General features: G+C 33.1%; 1 protein-coding gene across 1 annotated transcript; it reads left to right on the top strand.

Annotated features, from left to right (window-relative positions):
- Positions 1 to 3288: 3288 nt before the first annotated feature.
- On the top strand, positions 3289 to 7211 carry LOC132942646 (DNA-directed RNA polymerase II subunit RPB1-like). Its single transcript, XM_061011212.1, has 3 exons — positions 3289 to 3445; positions 3756 to 5708; positions 6153 to 7211. The coding sequence occupies exons 1-3, from the start codon at positions 3434 to 3436 to the stop codon at positions 6369 to 6371; spliced, it is 2184 nt and encodes a 727-aa protein (XP_060867195.1). The 5' UTR covers positions 3289 to 3433; the 3' UTR covers positions 6372 to 7211.
- Positions 7212 to 16389: the final 9178 nt, after the last annotated feature.

Genomic DNA, 16389 nt, shown 5'->3' with positions numbered 1-16389 from the left:
TCTATCTCTCTCTCTCTCTTCTTCCCAGAGATTGTGCAACGTTATAATATTATGTTATCTCATAATAATATAGAAGTTTTTTTTATTTTACTCTTAACGAGCGGCATTCCACGTGATTAATGTTTTTCTGCGCGCAGCAGATCCGTGATCCTTCCCACTCGTTTCCGCCACTGCCGCGAGACGACTTCGGCTGGACTATATTCGCACATATTCATCCCTGCGAATATTACGTGTATACGAAACCTTAAAAATCGCGATAAAAAAAAAAATCGAAAATAACACAATCCCCGTAAACGCATAATATATAGGACCGTTGGGACTGCATTGTTGAACCCTGCAGAAAAAACACATTCGTTAATATACAGAATAACGCAAAAATAGAATATTTTAAATGATAAATTAATGTCCATTTAATTTAACAAAAGCTGATTGTTAATTTTTCGAAAGTAATGATGCGTTTGCCATTGTTGCAAAAAAAAATATTTAAAAAATTTATTATTCAACTCGACTAACTTCCCAGGTAGCAATTGTTTGTTTAATAATAGTATTATAACATTATAATCACGAATAATAGTAGTATAACGTTATTATAATACTTTTATAATATTATCATTACAAAATGCTGTCTGGGTTGTTGGTAGTGTTCGGACTTATCTAGATGAATATCTAGATAATTATTTGTTCATCTTTTATCTTATCTAGATAAATAGTTACAAGGTATCTAAACATTCATCTTAGATCATTCTTTTACTCATCTAAATGAATTCATCTAGATACATTTTTTATTGATAAAAATCACGAAATTGTACAAACGCATTTAAATATGTATACAGATTCTCAAACCAAGTTTATGGTTTATAAATAATGTAATTATTTTTATTTATATCATCGTATAAAATATACCTAAATTTAAAACCCATTTAAAGAAAATTGTATATTTTTTTTATCTAGATAAAAAGTATTTATCTTTATCTTTATCTAGATAAAAAACTACTTATCTAATCCGAACACTGGTTGTTGGTTGATTTTTAGAACTTCCAGCCTGTTGAGTTGGTTCTATTAACAATAAGATTTGTCAAATATAAATAAATTTTGTATAATTCACGAATTGGTAAATCAACAGTATTTTTTTTTTTAACGAACTATGTTCAATCGCATACTTTATTATTTTACATAGGTGGTACCTACACCTAATATATGTTATGTCGTATACGCCAATAACTTCAAATGTACACAAATAAACGAACGATTAATAAATATAAACGCTTTTTTTAAAGCCGGTGTTCTATATAAGTGATCACTGTCAAACGATCACCTACCAAGAAGCATTTTTCTACAGAAAAGTCTCATCTCATCTCTAATAGAATAATTATTAACCTAATAAATTATAAGCTAATTGTCAATGGTTGACCCGCACTTACTAACTATGGGTAAAATTATACTAATTGTCATTTATTGCATAAACACTTTCTCAACCTAATTTTTAATAATAATATTTTGTATTGATAGGTACCTACCTAAATTAATTTATGAATATATCAAATGCTTGATACAACTACAGTTATTAATTAATAACTTACCAATTACTATTTTCATGGAGTTTAAGATTGGGACTTAACTTAGACCTACGGCTGACCGTAATCATAATATTATTCAAAATAAAAGACTGATTCTTGATACTCAAATGCGTATGCTAAGTACCCTTGAATAGTTGAATATTATATATATTTATATACATGTAAATAGTTTTCGTAAATTCGTTAAATTCACCTATGTGTATATTATTATATTTATAGCAAAAGTTCTATTTTACAAAATATGTAAGTTTTAAATTAAGATTCAATTAATTATCTGTTATGTTATCAAGATCATTTTTGAGTGACCTTTGACTGTGAATAATAATATTATATCGAATAAAAATGAAAATAAATTGTGTTCTCATAACAATTAAAATCAAGTAATAAAATAATTATTACAACCTGCAAATATCAGATTCTTAATCGAATGAATAAATTACCGTCATCATACATCGGGCATGAAATGGCTCACAGAGAGCTAATCAATCCTAATCCCATCCCCGTCCCCGTCCCTTATTTACGAATTACGTAACAGTTCACCATGCTTGGTGGCATTTTGTGCTGTTTTCCCTCGATTTCTTTCAACGATAACCATAACGCGGACCGCCGCAACATATACAGCATACAACCGATCACCTATATACAACAAAATCTGCAGTACGAACGCGTAATAAATCGCGAAAATCACCGCACCGTGACTGGTCGTAATTAAATTCAAAGCCCGAAGTCACGGCCGTATATTATGATAATAATATAATATAATATCGCGAGTTAAATGTTTTTTTAAATAGTTAATTTTTTACGCAATTATTATTCTATTTTCATATTTTTTATTATTGTATTGTCCAACATAGTTCGTTCGTACCCACACGCATCGAACAAATGTTCGCTGTCAAATACTTGTGTTTCGTTTAATAGTAACGGGGAAAAAACCGGTATATCATGTCAGCGTTGACTGAATTGTTAATGATTTTCGTTCATTACATCGTATAATGGGCTTGTAACTAAGTACCCCGGGGTATCATTTTATGTATCACTAATGAACATGAAAACCGAAGGCGTTACTTAATAAATTAATCGACGTATTAGCATCGCATAAAAGTTAATGCGCTCAAAAATAAATCCTAATTAAACGAGGTGTGATTTTAATTGAAAGTGGGTGCTAAATATTTTGAACGGTCAAACGTCATATCAATGTATAACAATGCGCACATTTTCGATAGGTATTTCCCAAAAGAAAATGAAATCTTGTTTTAAACGTTCTGAACGTATTGAACGCTGGGCGCGTTATCTAATACATTTCAAGGCCGTTCGTAACAAACATAATATTTCATCAGGCTTCAGTAGGTATAACAGCTATAATATCTCAGCTGTAAATTGATATTTTGTTTTGCGGTTATGCGGACTGCTTCAAAATATATACCGTGGCCGTTATAATTATTGACGATAAAAACGATGGCTATAATATTAAATAACTATACACAACATCGATATTGACCAGGGGGCAACGGTGTTGCATATTATAGCCACACCAGCGCATAACCGGCCCCCTTAGTAACCACACCCAAACGTTTGGACCAAAAAACCGCCTCGGGGGCTCTAACTGGTGACAAGGTGATAGTAATCTGCAACGGGTAGGGGATAACCGTACGCTGGTCTGTTTTTTTAGTCTCATGACAGAAGTGGGATGTATTATGTATAAAATCTTAAACGCGGGCTTGCACCTAGTGATTGGTGTCCGTCTAACGAACCGCATCGAATCGTGCGCAGTGTGTTGGTTTTCGTGTTAGTTTAAATTCGATTTACTCGCGGGTTTAAGTGATTTTTTTTCCCCGAGCATCCAGAGAATCGCCGCTATGGAATTAAAGGTATGTAAAAACAATTTTTTTTTTAAATGTTCACTGTCTTAAATTATTTTCAAGACATTTAATTTTTTTTAAATACATATTCAATAAGAAAAAAAAAATACGAAATAATATAATGTACTTACATCAATCCATATAATATAATATTCTATAATATTATACTTATTCATAATATACCTCTACGTATTAATTAGTTACATTAGTTTTACATAATTATAATTTAATACATTTTTAAAATGTATTATAAACTTACGTATATATTATTGTCACACGGTTTTAACGTTTTTTAAATCGTTTTATTTATAATTAAAAGGTATTAGCGGTTACGTTGTTGTTGGCTGTGAGCTGCAGCTGCCAATACGAGGCAGAGAGTCATCAACACGATGATGGGTGCTCTCATCCACCAAAATATGGACCTAGCAAATCTGATTACACCCAAAGTCTTGTATCTTACGCTCCTGCAGCACCCAAACCAGCTTACTTCAAGCCCAGCTATGAAGCAGCAAGCTATTCGGCCCCGAGTTACTCAGCACCGAGCTACTCGGCACCAAGCTACTCTGCCCCTAGCTACTCGGCTGCCAGCTACTCATCGGCCAGCTACTCGGCTCCCAGCTACTCGGCTCCGAGCTACTCAGCTCCGAGTTACGCAGTTCCTGACCCGAGCTACGCGTCACCAAGCACCCCTAAATACTCTTCACCGAGCTACACCAACAATTACAAGCCAGCAAAGGCTGCGTACTCTGCCCCAGCGTACAAACCAGCAGTGTACTCCACACCCAAATACGAAGCTCCACAATACGTGTCTAGCACCACCGAATACACACCACATGAATACAAAGGCGATTACAAACCAGCTGCACCGTACTCAGTGACTACCCCGAAATGTGAAGACGCTGCACAACACGAATACACTACCGCCGCACCGTCTTACTCGTACTCTCCAGCACCACAGTTGTACGTAAGCAAACCTGCCTACTCCCCAGCGCCAGCTGCATACTCTGCATCCAGCTACTCGACTCCAGCTCCCAGCTACGCTGTACCCAACCCATCTTACTCCTCAGCGTCCGCCAGCTACTCCCAACCAAAATACTCGCCATCCAGCTACTCTTCATCCAGTTACTCATCATCCAGCTACTCTACCGCCGCCCCGAGCTACGCAGTGCCTAGCCAGTCTTACTCACCAGCACCGGCCAGCTACTCTCAACCAAAATACTCGGCACCGAGCTACTCTTCATCCAGCTACTCATCTTCCAGCTACTCCGCACCGGCCGTCAGCTACGCCGTACCAGAACCGAACTACGCTTCACCATCCGCCCAGAAATACTCTCCACCCAGCTACTCCACACCAGCTCCGAGCTACGCCGTCCCTGAACCAGTGTACGCATCTCCGGCCGCACCAAAATACTCCCCAGTCAGCTACTCCACACCAGCCCCGAGCTACGCCGTCCCTGAACCAGTGTACGCCTCTCCGGCCGCACCGAAATACTCCCCGGTCAGCTACTCCACACCAGCTCCGAGCTACGCCGTCCCAGAACCAGTGTACGCCTCTCCGGCCGCACCAAAATACTCCCCAGTCAGCTACTCTACACCAGCCCCGAGCTATGCCGTCCCAGAACCAGTGTACGCTTCTGCACCAAAATACTCTACTCCAGCACCCAAATACCAGCCATCCAGCTACAACTCGTACTCAAGCAGCAGCTACAAGGCCGCCAAACCCGAATACTCTGCACCAGCACATAAGTCCATAGCATACTCTACTCCGTCATCGTACGTCGCAGTGGCCCCGCCAAAATGTGATGAGCACGAACAAGAATACGTTACCAAAGCTCCGTCTTACGATTCCAAACAATCGTATGCCCCAGCTCCAGCATACTCGCCGGCCGCGTATTCGTCATCGAAACAATCTTACTCGTCCGCTCCAATCGCCGTGTACTCTCCAGTCGCTTCTTACGGCCCAGCCCCCGAATACTCTGCCGCTCCCAGCTACTCAGCCCCTTCGTACTCTGCTTCCCAGAGCTACCAATCGGCATCTTACTCTGCTGCCGCCCCAAGTTACCCGTCACCGTCATACGCCCCTGCACCTGCCCCAGCATATGCCCCAGTAGCTCAGTCATACGCACCAGCGGTCCCGTCATACGCACCAGCAGCCCCAGCATACGGACCAGCAGCCCAGTCATACGCACCAGCTAAGACCTACGCGAGCTACGTCACACCACCAAAAACTGGGCCGACCAAGAACGTCGTAAACACCCACTTGGAAAATTACGTAAGCATAATAAAAATAAAAAATAATAATAGTAATACTAATAATAGCTAAGTATTTACCAAAACAATATGAAGGCATTTATTATATTCTATATTAGATTTAAATCGGTTAATGTTTGGGTTCAAATGTAAATATTTTATATTTGCGTACGTTTTAAAATCGACGGAAAACGTATTAAATCGTTACTTATTAGCGTAGAAATCAGATTTCCGAAATCTAAATCTTATCGCAATATAGCGTGAAAACAAATATTAATTGTCACTCGGCGTAGGACAATATTATTACCTATTTATTTTTGCATCAACTAGCTCGTATGCTAAAAATATGTCATTATGTAATCTTACTATTGCAATAATACAAAGACTACGAGTATATACATGTCTCGTAAGCTAAATACGAATCCCATGACCCAGCGATTTATTGTATTTTGTATACATATTTCAGGATGAGAACCCAAGATACGCCTACGAATACAGCGTAGACGATTCGTACACAGGTGACAAGAAGAGCCAAAAAGAAGAACGTGATGGTGAAGTCGTGAAAGGAGAATACAGCCTTGTCGAGCCGGACGGTTCCATAAGGACAGTCACCTACTACGCCGACTGGGACAACGGATTTTTCGCCAATGTCTCCAAGACTCCAGCAGCAGGAGCTAAATACTAATTTTAAAATATAAATGTATAAACTTAATATATTTCTTAACTCTTTTTTTCTATACGCCGGATGTTACGATATAAATATTATGCAAAATACGTAAGTCCCATCATATAGCAAAAACCATGTAACTCATCAACGCCTTATTGTAATTATGTTACCGGCGCTTCGCGTATATATTTTTAGACCATAAAATACAATTTTTTTTATATAGATTGAGATCAGAAAAGTTATAGTTTGTTCGAATCAAAATAAAAAGAAACGATCTCACAACAACATCGAAAAACGTATCAAAATTAAATCCGCGTCTACTTGTGACATTATATTATTATAAGCATCAACAATCATATTATTTCAATTATTTTATTAACATTTCATTAGTTTAAACTTTAATGAAAAAGGAACGAATAAAAACAAATACCCACGAATGAAACACAATAAATCAGTGAGACAATTATATTAAACCATGTAGAAAATAAGGTTGCCGTCAACGATGGTTTCGTCACTTGTTTTTTTTCGAAAGCCCACAACATTTAAACACGTTCATAATAATATCTAAATTGTCTAATTTTATAATAGAATTACCTTCTTCCTAATTCTGTACCTTATGCAATTGTATATATTTATACTTTTCGATGTAAAATTTTTATTATTATTTTATTATTTTTTTTTATCATCATTATTATTATTATTAGTTGTAGTATTATTAATCTTCGTGTACAATCTTCATCTGATTTTTATATTATTATATTGTATTATGTATCATGACGATCAATCGATAATAGGTCGATAGCAATTTTTGACTTATATATTTTATTATAAATGAAAACTTCGTAGTTACCAACACAATATCTTGTTTTTTTTTTTTTTTTTTGGCAGTGTCGGCGGGACGGGAAAGAGGAATAGCCTCTAGGGATTTTATCCGCGAGATTTAGGTGACCCAAACGCGTCGTCGTGAGGCGACCGCGGCGGCGGCGGTGCGGTGGCGTAGTCGGTCTTCGAAAAACCGGTCCGAGGCGCCCCCGAGGCTGATATATATATTTCGTTATTTATGTTAATCTCTCTGATGTGGGATCGAGCTATATATATATAATACATAATACCTGTGCAGTGTGGTATGTGTGCAAACAACCGCCGCCGCACGTATTTTTATGTGCGTTATTTTCTATTCCGACGAGAATGTTGCGGCGGCGTAGGTACACAGCTGCTATAATATAGCCAAGACGAGTGTGTCCAAAACGAGAAGTAACGTATAATATAGTTATGCAACGTAATGAGACCGACCTGGAACTGTCACACACACACACACTCACACACATGTACTTACGGCGACTTACGCACTCGTACGACCCGTTTATAGTAAAATATAATATAAAAATTGTTCGTTTTAAACCTAACGCTGGCCAGTAGACGTGTGTAATAGTGCGAACTGCAGCTGCAGGACGCGGAGGAGATAATATGGCCCCGACTGAAAATGACGAGGAAATCGGACGACTCGCGGTCGAGATTCGCGTACGACGACGACGACGACGGCTCGATGTCTCGACGATTGGAGACGGTAACCTAACCCCCCCCCCCCCCCCCCCCCCCCCCCCCCGATCATTAGCACGCATATATAGTAACGACTAATAACCGCGTAGTAAGTACTCGCCAAGTAAACGCGGTACGGTCTGTGCAAAAGCGAACGTATCTATGTGACCACGGTTACGCGAAAAGGCGGGTCGTCCACGGCGGCTGACCGACGCGCGCGGGATACGTCGTCTCGTTATATTTATTGTCCTTGAGCTGTCGGCGAGAGGCCGCGAGATAAAAAATGAAACGTACCCACACACAACGCCGTGAAGCTTGAGACGGCTCGGGCGTAATATATATGTTATTATATATTATTTTAATTCGAACACTCAAGGCTCGAGAACGTTAATTAAGTCAGATCGAACGACGTGTGCAGGTTAAATAACGTTTTCATAATCTTAGAAATTAATATAATTACAGCCGAGGAGAAAGTATCGACAAAGCTCGCGGATACTACTCGTATAATGTCCGCTGTACCACCTAAATTTTTCTTTGAATATTACATACACGAAAGTACAGAAAAAAAAAATTTACCATTTTTCGTGTTTTCTTTTCTTTTAAACGTACAATACCGAATAGCATAATATTATAAGATGAAGGTGCAGTATAGTACACTATATTTGATTGTTATTATATTTATTATTAAAAGTTTTTCTGACTTATACCACAACTTAACTTAGGCATGTAAATTTACAACTTTATATCGTTTGCACATCAGATAGCATGACGTATGAGTGTGTGCGCATTCAATGCCAATAAGTTACAATGTTTTTGTGACATTTTATGTTGATTTCATTCCAAAAGATTGTTATGAGCAAATATTGTTTAGTTTGTTACACATAATATTTTATTTTATTATAAGTACCTAATGTTATCATATTATTATGCTATGGGTCCAACGGAAACGTCGATTACGTTGATTTCTATAATGCCCATGGGCAGGTAACGGGTATTGTTGTATATTATGAAAATACGAATAGTATCCAACTGCACTAGAAGACATCGCGTACCTATATGTAAGTACCACAACAGCCAATAAATAATTACACGCGCAATGAAAACGAACAGTACACATATAATAAGCCGTTAATAATATGGTATTTAATAACTAGTTTAAAATAGTTATATATTATATGTGTATATATATATATATGTATACGCGTGTACGAATAACCAGTATACGGTGTAATAATTATTACCCGTGAGGTTGAGTAAATATTAAAAATTAATTTATGAGTAATTAAAGTTGAAACCACGATTGCTGTCGCGCGTCCGGTACACGCACAGTCCTCTGGTAGGTACGTAACAAAACATTTACTTTCGATGCAAGACTTTCAGCTATGTAGGTACTTACGTGTATCCTTCGTACTACCTAATTATATTTTTGATATACATAAAATCAGGTTATAGTAAAAATGTAATGTTGACATGTATACATTGTAAATATAATTTTATATATATATTATACTTACGCGCGTTATTCGTGTAATTGGACAAATTAATTACTTCAAACTTTACAATAATAATATATTATTGTTTATTGCTATTATTATTACCTACTGTCTAATAATGGTGCTTAAAATCGCGTGATAATAATAAACGAGTTAACCGTTTTATACATTATACCTATTAGACCCAGTGGCAAACTGAAGGGCTCAATTTTGATGCAATTGCGTCAACTTTTCAAAGGGGGTGATTCCACTCCGTCCAATCTGTGGCGCAGAATTATATGGTAAGGCCAGACCTCTTGGCTCTTTTGACCACATTTTATTTAAAACATCATAACTTTGTTATAATGGGTGGTAGTGGTGGTGGTGATAAGTACTTAATATTATTAAAATGTAAGTTCAATCCGCCACTGCCCATGCGCCATACGTTGTTGTTACTAAATACCAGATTGATGGGTATATACGTATAGCATAAAAAAAGTACACCTATAGTGACTGAAATAATTCAAAAATATTTTTGATATTGAGGTTGTAATATTATAATTTTAATACAAATGTATTAAGTATACGTTTAACATTTTAAATTTAAACTCATATATGAGGTATACCTATTATACAATTATAAAATTAGATTCATTAGTAAACTTTAGCTGTACAATATATTATGTCACAGCAACTAATTTTATTGCAATAATAATATTTATTACAATTTATAAATCAAAAACCAATGTAAATGATAAGCACACGAAGGCGAGTCACTGGTAAATGTTGAGACATGTTTGATTATGCAGATTAACCTTCGATAGGAACATAATATTATGCACACACGCCATAAATGAGTAACAACAATAATAAAAATATATTAAATCTTACTTAATATAAACTAAAAAGTAATAACAAATAATAACCAGTAAAAAACTTCAAACTATAAACTGTAAAGTAATAACTTTACTAATAATAACTATTTGTATATTATTTAATAAACAAATATGTATTTAGATTTTAGACCAATATTGACCGTTTTGATTTGCATTTCTTGTCATACTTAGAAAATAATGGAATCATTTTCAGTTCTATTTTAATATAATGTTGATGTCACTGATTTAAAACGGTGACATTTAAACCAATTGAAACTATACAAAAAGTTTAAGTCAAATATAATTTGAAGGAGAAGAAGCGTATTGTGACCGCTCCAACCAGACTTGACCACTTGAGTAAACGGAAATCTAGAAGTTGACAAAAAAAAGTTTGGAAATTTTCTTTTTTTTCGAACTTTAGCGCTGGTGACACCACTTGATTAACATTTTCATATATATTTTACATGTTTTTGAATTTTGCAGTATTAGGATTTTCGATCCAATATCAAAACTAAGCTAGGTAGTTTACGGCACCGTTAAGCTACATTTTTGCAAAAAACAACATTTCAAAATTACAAAAACAAAATTTCGAAAATGTTAGTTTTAAGTTTAAATATATATTTAAAACTAGTATCTACTCTTTCGTAATTCGATTTGTATGCATCGAAAACACTTAGAAAAATATTCTGCCTTGGAATATTAAATTAAAATATGTGTCGTTGATCAAATTAGTAAATAAATTAAAAAAATTATCAAGATAACAATTTTTAAAATATTGTTTCATTAATAATTATTATGTTTTTTAAAAAGTCATAACTTTTCGAAATTATGAGTGTCGACACTTGAACAGATCACCTTCAACCCTATACATAATATAATTAAATTAATTTCTATTTTATTATAAAAGTGTTATTCAGTGGAAACAAAATTTCATGATAATTAATATATTATAATATTTAAGCATAGGGCATCCGCAACAAGTACATGATATTTAATTTGTATGTCAACTCCATTTTTTCAATAGATTTTCTTTATATAACTTACCTTTCTAAAAATATTTTTGTCTTATTCTTTCAACTTTCGTTAAACTAATGGTTCATAACTATAATTTTATTATTATTCATTAAAACATAACAATGTACCTACATTGCCTATACAATACGCCGTATAACATGAGAAATTATGAAAAAAACATTATGGACAATATTAAAGAATAGACTTATTTGAACAATTTACTGGATCCAATAGAAATTATTTTTCACTAATACGTTTTAATAGTTGTTTAAAAATACGATATAGTTTTTTTTTTTTTTTTTTTGTTTAAATTGGATAACCCGCGGAAACATAAGTCATTGGGAGTGGGGGAGGAAACTGTAGGTTTTTAAATTGGGTAGGTTGGTACACGTGTGTGTTGTGTTTTTGGCAGAATTTCTAATGGGGCACCCGTAGGTTTCTGCCATGCCCCGGGTGGGGGGATGGCGGCACTTATTCTCCGGACACCGTGACTTGACTGAAGAAAAATGCCACCCGCGGCCGAGGAATCGAACTCGGGTCGGCTGTGTCGTAGCCGACGCTTTAGTCCGCTCGGCCACTCCGTCACCCCACGATATAGTTTATTATAGTTCTTAATCGTTTAAGTCTCGAAAGTAGAATGACGCAGATGCTAAGGATAACTCTTTTATTATTTATAATGACTTTTCCAAATCATTTACGTGTCTTACATTAATTAATTTTACACTAAACTAGTTGTTATTATATGTATAATGTATTTTTTATTATAACTGTAATATTATATGAATACCAATAATATAATCAAATATAGGTAATAAAATATACTAATATTTAAATATAAAACCATTAATACGTAATTTAATTTTTATGTTATTTACAGATCGTTAAACGGATCTTAAAGTTGGTAACGTCGTAACAACCTGTGTACTTCCATAGATTACTAATAAATTAGAATATTATAATTTATAACATAATAAAGTTATAATATTATATAATAATAATGTTAAACAAAACTATATTTTTAGATAGATGAATTTAATGGAATTTAAAAATAATTATTAAATTATAAGATTGGATATTTATCATTTTACTGGTCCTCTGCTCCTTGTACAGACATAATTAAGAAACAAGAAATTTCAAATCTTGTTCTTCATCACAACCAATAAGTATAAATTATAAACCAATCTATATTTTAAATGATTTTAAAATAATTTGGTAACATCCTTGTTAAAAATAAATAAATAAATAATATTACTAATAGCAATACAGTCAAGTCTCGATAACTCGAATCACAAGGGGAATACAAATGAATTTGACTTATTCGTATTTATTACATTATATACCTACCACAAAACAACTTAAAAACACATCAAGAGACAGAAAAAAATTGGAGTTTTCGAGGTTCGAGTTATGAAGACTCCACTGTATAGTAGTTATAATAATATACAGTATAGATTTATATATAATATATAGGTTTGTATGTGGAAATTAAAGTTAATCAACGACTACTGCTTTAGATGTTGGTATGCCGATGTATTATTACCCCACGATGTGACAACCTTTCTCTAAATTTGTGTACGATTATACAAATCTAATATCTACCTAGTACCTATATATTATAATATATTATTATAAGTTTCGGTATCGCATATATTAATACGAAGATACAACAAACGCTATATATTTAATATATAAGTATTACTTATATATTATTGCAGCTCGTCGAGTAGAGCATTTGAAATCTGTCCAGCAAACCAGTTTACGTATCAAACACTATATTAACCAATATTTTGCTAAATAATAATACGCGAATTATAATAAAATGTGTGTACATATTATTATTATGTTATGTGTATAAATATTATATCGTTATGCGATTTCCGTCGCGTTTTAAGTCTCCTCACTCCTCAGGTGTACGGTGGCGGTGAAATGGCGTTGTACACGTGTAAATTAGTGTTCCTGCACCTACGTGTCAGCGCACTTTCATTCAAAATAATTATACATTTCGTACAAATAGTCATGTTATTATTCTTAATCATTAATGAGGTAGGATATTACGTATGTATGCGACTGTTTGTAGGTAATCATATTGGAATAAATTATACATTATTCTGAATATTTTGAACAGCTATACATTTAATACACAAGTCCTATAATATATTATAAGTAAATAGTGTGCGTAATGATAATTATATTGTCTTCGATTCGGCAAAAGTTTTGACGAGTTGAACTCGTTTAACCTAGATATTGTAATACATATTATAATATGCAGTATGGAATAAAAAATATTATTCGGCGTTTTAATAATGGTAAAATTGTAAACGGTTTATATGAATTATTTACAGTGAATTATAGGTACCTATACTAGCTTCATATACGTATATTATTATATAAAATGTAATATACAGTCATTAATTCAATAAATATATTAACATTTTTAAGTTCATATAAGATATATCAGTTTAATACTAATATTATATTATACTATACTATTTTATGATTTTAATATAATATCTGTACACTTTGTATAATATTTAAAATTAAACATATTTTAGCTGTACGCCCGTTTAAGTACAGAATAAAATATATATTATATAGGTGGCTAAAAAAAATGCTTTACACAAATGACTTATGACTTTCTATTCAATAAATAAAAAAATAAAAAATTGTAAGTAGAAATGTGAATGCTGTGAATTTATCAGGTACCTTTTTATCTGTAAAATAATTTACCGTAAATTTCACCAATGTTTTTTCACCAGTAAATTATTTTTTACCCAAAAAAATGTTGTGGGCACCTCTAATCTATGCAATCAAAAACGACTTTCCCGCATTGCAAAGCTATATATTTTTATAAACTGATAATAAATACCGATACAATAATAAATTATTGTACTTATCATATTTCCTATTTTTCTCGACAATGTATATAAGTAATAGTTAAAAATAAATAAAAATAAATGTTTTGACTTTTGAACATAAAAAAATAAATAAAATTCTGTGTACATTTTGATAATTTAATTTAAATAATTTATATGAAATGTATTATGAATAATTAAATATTCATTATATTATGTACTGATATAGAACCATAGATCCATTTTTAGTTATCTATTGTTATTATTAGAAAGAAGTAAAGTTGTCAAGTATACAACAGTAGAAATAAAAATCGTGTTTACCAATAAATAAAAATGGCTTTAAATTTTTTTATTATTTAACCTTAGATTCTATTTTACCATGTTTACCATTTTTACCGTTTATTGTTAAATTGACCGATATTTTTTTTTTACGTAAATTCTTCATCACTATTTGTAATCAAAACTATTTTAATTTATCTAAAAAAAACTATTCCAAGTGTCCCAACAAAAAAAGGTTTAGCATATAATCGAATTTAATAGCTTCACGTGACCACCATATTATTCATTTTGAAAAATGAATAGTAAAAAAAAATTCAACTGAATATTATGCTGAAAATCAACCTATGCCACGGTACGACAGATGCCATTAATAAGCAGACGAATAAGCCATAATTTAAAAGCGTTCTTTCTTTTTACTGCTGACGCTCATTGTCAACCAACAACCATTCACATTACTTAAATCGGCCTCAATCAATTCGGTCGTTTGCCAGCCGATGAAAAACACAACAAAAAAAATATCCTTATCACATGCGAAATCAAAACGGGTAGAAATTATGTCACTGTGTCATTTAGACCCCGACACATAAATACGATGATAATAATATTGCCTGGTTATTTTATCGACACACCATTTTTAATGTCACTATGACATGCACTGTTCCGTTGTATTTGTAATGTGTGTGTGTGTGTGTGTGATGATTAATCACTGCATAGAAAAAACCAATTATGATCGGAAACGCCATGTAATAGCCTATGTTTACTAAATTTTATAATATTTCATTTATTTAATATATAATAGATAATGTATACATCTTTTATACATAAATGCTGACCTACAGTAGATCAATATAAAAAGGTTTGTGCATGGTAGAATAGTTTAAAATCAGTCTAAATATTTTGAAAATTGAATTGTGTATAGAAAATAATAATCTCCGTAATGGAGAAAAGTGAGGAGTGCCTAAATTTAAAATATATATTATTTCGAATTACAACAAAAAAACAAAAAAGTTATTTAGCGGTAAATTGTTATTTTACGTTTGAATATATCCAATTTCGTCAACATTTGTACTTCAAACGTTCATAAAAAATGAATATTATGGTTATACGCAAGACTTTATTTTTATTCTAGTAATAACATCTTATGAGGAATTTTGAATTACGCTTCCCAGCTCTTTAACTTGCAAACCAACATTATATCGTAAATAAATATAAAAGAGTCGAACGTTTCAAATGTCTATAAATAGCACAATAGATACAAAATATTTTTTTTAATTATAACATTATATCATATCTAGAAAAACAAAAATTTGTAAAACTTGATAAAAATGTGAAGCCTATGAGGATATTTATTTTTTTTTTTTATCAAAAACTGATTTTGCTTAAATATTCTCATTTTTCCGTAAGTTTTTTGCCCCAATTATTTTGAGTTTTGCCTAGAACCAATTTTCTCCAGAAGCAGCTCTCTCATAGTTGAAGATTTAAGTATTTTTACTGCTCCTGAGAAGACGTGATGTCGCTCAGTTTGGCTGTATACTTTTTTTATTGAACAAAACATAATATTCACAATCTGTATTTACATGTTATACAATAAGTAAATGTGATGGAAATTGATTTACAGGAGGGGGAAGTTGCCCATTGGTGACACCCCGGCTCAGTTTAGAATTTAAAATTAGGAACCAAAAATCACGTAGTATACGCGTAGGATACGTCGGATACTATAATAGTATTACATATTTATGTAACAAAAAAATTAATTGTAAATACCCAATACAAATATCATAATAATATAAATTGTATTGTTTTATATACCTAGCTTATTAGTTTTATACATATTTTATCTATCTCCAACGGTTCGAAGTGGCGGTATGTTGACACACGTGTTGATACACCTGCGATACGATTCATATATATAATAACAGTAGGTACTTATAATATAATAGTATAATTAATAATTATTTAAATATGATTTCTATGTAATTTAAATTCATTCGAAAACTGAAAATAA

The sequence above is a fragment of the Metopolophium dirhodum genome, chromosome 4 (genome assembly GCF_019925205.1).
Source record: "Metopolophium dirhodum isolate CAU chromosome 4, ASM1992520v1, whole genome shotgun sequence".
Lineage (NCBI taxonomy): Eukaryota > Metazoa > Arthropoda > Insecta > Hemiptera > Aphididae > Metopolophium > Metopolophium dirhodum.
Note: the sequence above shows the minus strand (reverse complement) of the source record. Positions and strands in the feature narration are given on the sequence as shown.